The sequence below is a fragment of the Triticum aestivum genome, chromosome 3D (assembly GCF_018294505.1).
Source record: "Triticum aestivum cultivar Chinese Spring chromosome 3D, IWGSC CS RefSeq v2.1, whole genome shotgun sequence".
In the NCBI taxonomy this organism is placed as follows: Eukaryota; Viridiplantae; Streptophyta; class Magnoliopsida; order Poales; family Poaceae; genus Triticum; species Triticum aestivum.
Window position 1 is genome coordinate 271,910,745 of NC_057802.1, and position 4,725 is coordinate 271,915,469.

The 4,725-nt window shown below is 49.4% G+C and overlaps 1 protein-coding gene across 4 annotated transcripts; it reads right to left on the reverse strand.

Moving 5' to 3' along the window:
- Positions 1–483: 483 nt before the first annotated feature.
- Positions 484–1,964, reverse strand: LOC123074503 (uncharacterized). Of its 4 annotated transcripts, none has more exons than XM_044497326.1 (3): positions 1,244–1,964; positions 1,079–1,152; positions 484–990 (listed from the first exon to the last, which is right to left on the reverse strand). In XM_044497326.1, exons 1-3 carry the CDS (start codon positions 1,325–1,327, stop codon positions 792–794), a joined length of 357 nt encoding a protein of 118 aa, XP_044353261.1. In that variant the 5' UTR covers positions 1,328–1,964; the 3' UTR covers positions 484–791. The 4 variants fall into 4 exon arrangements, with proteins under 4 accessions (XP_044353261.1, XP_044353260.1, XP_044353259.1 ...); XM_044497325.1 differs by having other exon boundaries at positions 484–993; positions 1,244–1,955; XM_044497324.1 differs by having other exon boundaries at positions 1,079–1,164; positions 1,244–1,947.
- Between the last annotated feature and the right edge of the window lie 2,761 nt (positions 1,965–4,725).

Sequence of the window (4,725 nt, forward strand, 5' to 3'; positions counted from 1 at the left end):
ACAGTGCAAACTACTCTACGTCGCTTGTCATATTAATCAAGTGCATCCAGAGGAAAGGCAGAACCTTACATCTGTAGGAGATAAATCAATTAGCATGCTTCATGTAGAAAACGAGAAGAATCAGTAAACGCTAGTATTTGGAGGCAGGGGAAATCAGGCTTGAGGCCATATCAACAAATTACCAGATACTCTTTTTTGACGTATTACCAGATAGGCTTGACTCAGAAAACATCAACACTGACTCCGGTACAAGATGGGATCGTAAGATTAATTATTATCTTTCCCGCACAGAAGTAGAGTAAAAACTGAGGTTGAGCTTTTAGATAGTAAGATGCTCATCAGAACCTGGTAATTTCAGTTCTTTCTAGGATTGGAACCAAGATCTTAGGCAAACATACAAGGATTCTTCATCATGCCATGTGAAAAGTGAAAACAACCCAAGGGTTCCTAACCATGCTTCATCTCGTTTTCATAAAAAAACTCTCAAAAAACAGCACGAGCTGGTCAACAAATCCCATAACTGATGGGAAAATCATCATACTACAACATCAGCATGAATTAAGAGAACTAGAACCAGAACCAAAAATAAAGCACGACAATAAGGAAGAGTTTAATCCACCACACTGTTTCATTGAACGGCTGCAGTCCAAGGTAAGCACCAAGGCAGAAGAAAAGAGGAAAAATCCCAAATATGAAGCACAGGTTCACGGAGTTGTCGTCAATGGAGAGATCTTCGTCTCCAATCCAGCTAATCCACGCAGCACACACAACTCATGCGGAGGGGGAGGTAGCTAATCCATGCAGCACACACAGCTAATGCACGCAGCGTCACTGCTCGTTGCCAGCGGAGAGCGGACACAGCCAAGATACAGAACTGCATACATAGGTGGACATGGGAAAAAACTAAAAAAAAGGGGGTCACGGATCTGCTCGTTGGCGGCGGCGCGGGCGCGCAGCTCCCCTGATCTCATCCTCCCACTTCTCCACTCTCTCCTTGTGGATCCCGTGACGCAATACAACAAGCAAATGATGAGCAACAAAGATGGTGTGATGCTGCTTGATGCGGTGAGCTTCTTACCTACTGAGGCGGTCCTCGAAGACGGCGCCGAGGTCCTTGAACATGGCGCGTCCGGAGTCCAGCATCTCAGATACCTGCAACGTCACCTGCCATTGGCCGTCCATCACTGGGCGATTAGGTGGAATCGATGGAGGAGCAGGAGGAGGAGAGGGTGAAGAGGCGGACCTTGCGGGTGAAGTTGTCGATGGCGAGGAGGATGTGCTGGACGTGCTCTCCATCCCCGTCGACGGCCGTTTCGTCCCTGTCCATCTCTGCGGCCGCGCTCGCTGATCAGATGATCCCCGTAGGCAAGGCCGCCATGGCCACAGCTACGGTCCCTAGATGCTAGCTCGACGGGGCAGTAGTGAAGGGAGAGGGAGGGGAGGGGGGCAGTGAGGAGGCGCGATGGTGGGCCGCCGTGCCATGGGGAGGAGCGAGAGGAGAGCCCGGTTCAGATTTGGATAGGGGTGGGGGAGAGAAAAAAATGAGGGGGTTGATAGAGAGTTAGAGACGGGGCAATTTTGGTGTAAAAAAACACGAACCTTTTTTTTAGAAACTCACGAACCTTTTCCAGGCTAGGCACCGTCAGCGAGCTGGAACCGTTCGTGGGCTGAGGACCGCTGCGCGCGGGCCGAGGGCTGCGTCGCTGCAGCTTTGGCAGCCTACCCACTGAGCCTACCGGGCTATAGCGAGGGGACCGTGGTCCTAAATCATCTATAAGAGGAAATACCTACCAATCACATAAAATGAAATAAATGCAAAGAAGGAAAGTTGCTGGTCCGGATCCCAAGGACGTGTGCTCCTGATTGTCATCTCTAGAGAGAAACACAATAAGGAGTCTATTATGATAACATCCCCTAAGACCTTATTCTGCAGGTCAACTACCTTATTCTGATAACACTCCTCCGTCCCCCCGACCGGAACCACATCCACCACCCACCGTCCCACCCCCACCCCCGGAGCGCACCCACCCCCGCACTACCCACCTTCCCCGCACGTCCCACGACCCAACCTCCCTCTGTACCTTCTGCCGCCGACACAGCTCACCACCCTTGCCCCCAATCCCCTCTCGCGCTGCCGCCCTGAGCCTCCACCATCGCGCAACCCCACGCGCTCCTCCACCTTCTTCCCTGTTGGGGCCACCGCTCCCCCACCTTCTTCTCTGCCGGGGCCCCCGCGCCGCCAGAAACCCCGCTCCCCACCTTCTTCCTGGCACCGACGCCGCCAGATCTCCCGTGCCCCGACCATCGTGGCTCCAACCACCGTCTCCCCGCTCCGCCCCCTCCCCTGGCCACCAGCACTTCCTTCGCGCAAAAAGGGCCGCCGAGCACCGCATCCGGCCATGGGTTCGCGACGAGAACCCACCGGATCAGGCCTCCCAGATGGCTGTGGACTACGGCGACCACCGGATCCAGCCCCCCGGCTACAGGTTGCTCCTTCGTCGTTCACCTACAACGACCACAAACAGGGAGGTACCCCCCTACTGCGTCAATCTGGTCCCGACGAGGAGCTCCCCCCTCCCGTTCTTCTTTGGCAGGGCGTCGAGTTGGGTCCTCCTCATGGCCTTTCCCGGATCCGGTGGGCTTGGGGTGTCCTTGCGTGTCCGGCTGACGAGTTCCCGCCGGTGAGCGAGCGCTCTGAACCTTCTTGGTTTGCTTCGTCGAGTGCCCCGGCGGCGCCATGAAGTCCACTGCGTGAGCGTAAGCAGCACACCAGCACCCGCCCGACCAGTCCAGTGTGTGGGTGCAAAGCAGCCATGCGCACAACACGAGCAATTCGCGCGGTGTGGATGTGATGTTCGCCGCTACCGATGCCCTGGAAGAACATTACCTACCCGTGTGCAGTTGAGAAGAGCTTCTTTTGCTCTACTTTTTTTTTGTAGATTTTTGGTTGTGCACTTCTCCTCAGCCCCACACCGTACTGCAGTCCCGCATTTGACATGGAGTAATGCACTGCGACACCCCGGAGCGGCAACGATGCCTCGTGCAGTTCAGAAAATTTTATTTTACATTTTTTGTTTGCCTTGAGATGTAGTTCGCCATGGCCTCGAACGTGGTCTGGTGTCACAACCGTTTCAGTGCGCCAGCGGCACCCCTTGTGTGCGTTCACAACCGTTCCTTTAAAAAAAGTTCATTTTGTTATTTGAAAAGAATGCAGAGAGGAAATGAGAGTAGAAAATCGATGTGGATGAATGCTTGTGTGCAATGTGTAGCGTGCAAACAAAAAGTGCAGTCCACTCGCCTCGTCCCTGCAATGCATATTACATTATAGTCCGAAATATGTATATATTTAGTGCACTATGGGAATACAAAAACTCCATAGAGAAAAAAGAAAGAGCTAAATGCAGTGCACTCTGGTCTTATAAAAGGTCCACTCTAAAGGCCTTTTAAGTACACTTCATTTGGAAATAAATAGGGAAATAAAAAATTAATGTGGTTCCCCTTTGGTAGTTTGCCGTTCATTTACGTCCAATGTGAAGTACGAAAAAAAGTGAGGAAAACGACAAAAGAGTAATGTGGTTCACTTCTCGATAGTGTTGCGGTTCACTTACCCTCGATGTGAAGCGCACTCTTCCTTGTCACTTCCTTGTCTGAGAAAATTTCCTGTCTGACAAAACAAATGATGTAGTGCACTTTCTTGTCTGCTGCAGTGCGGTTTTCTGTTGCATGAAGTTCACTCGTCGATTTGGGCGTCGCAAAAAATAGTGTGTCCGCCTTTCGGTAATTTCAAAACTGCTCTCAAACCGTAAGGAATTAGATAGAGTATTCTACATGAAAAATATGCGCCTCGTCGATATCTTGCCGACGGTGTATCATTTGAATCATTCCGAAGAGCTTCTTGAAATTTTTTCGTGAAAAACGTCCGCTGCCTCTCGTCGTCAGCCGCACGATTTTCAAAATTAACTAAAAACCGTAAGGATTCTCAAAAACATTTCAACATATGAAAGTTGCGCCTCATCCGTAGTTACACGCCTCGTTTCGACAAACAGTTCAAAAACTGGAGCCAAAACAGTACGAAAATTGCAAAAAAATCGAAAAAACAGAATTCCGTGATTTAGTAAATTTAAAACTGCTCTTAAACCATAATGAATTAGAAAAAATAATAGACATGTTAAAGATGCGTCTCGACGATACCTTTCGAACGGTGTATCATTTGCTTCATTCCGACTAGCGGTTTAGAAAAAAAAGCGAAAAACGCTCGCTGCCACTATTCATGGGTCGCACCATTTTCGAAACTGCTCTTAAACCGTGAGGAATCTCGAAAAGTGTTCAACATGGCGAAGTAGCACCTAATCCATAGCTTTTCAACGGTATATTACATGCCTCGTTCCGACATACGGTTTAGAAACTGGAGCAAAAACAGTACCGAAAAAACATCATGTGCAGTTTTTTTGTGACGGGAACTTCACTCGCCTGAGTACTACAACACACTTGGTTCAAACAATGACGTGCACTTGCGTTGAGCATGCAGTTCGGAAGTGTTATCAGAATAGTTATTCTGCTAATATTAGCAGAATAGACCGGCTATATATATATATATATATATATATATATATATATATATATATATATATATGACAGCAATATTCTAATCCCAGGATTAGAATAGTTATTTGGATCATGTGAGGCCCTATATAGGGCCCGATGGACCCCTCCTGAACTGCCCGG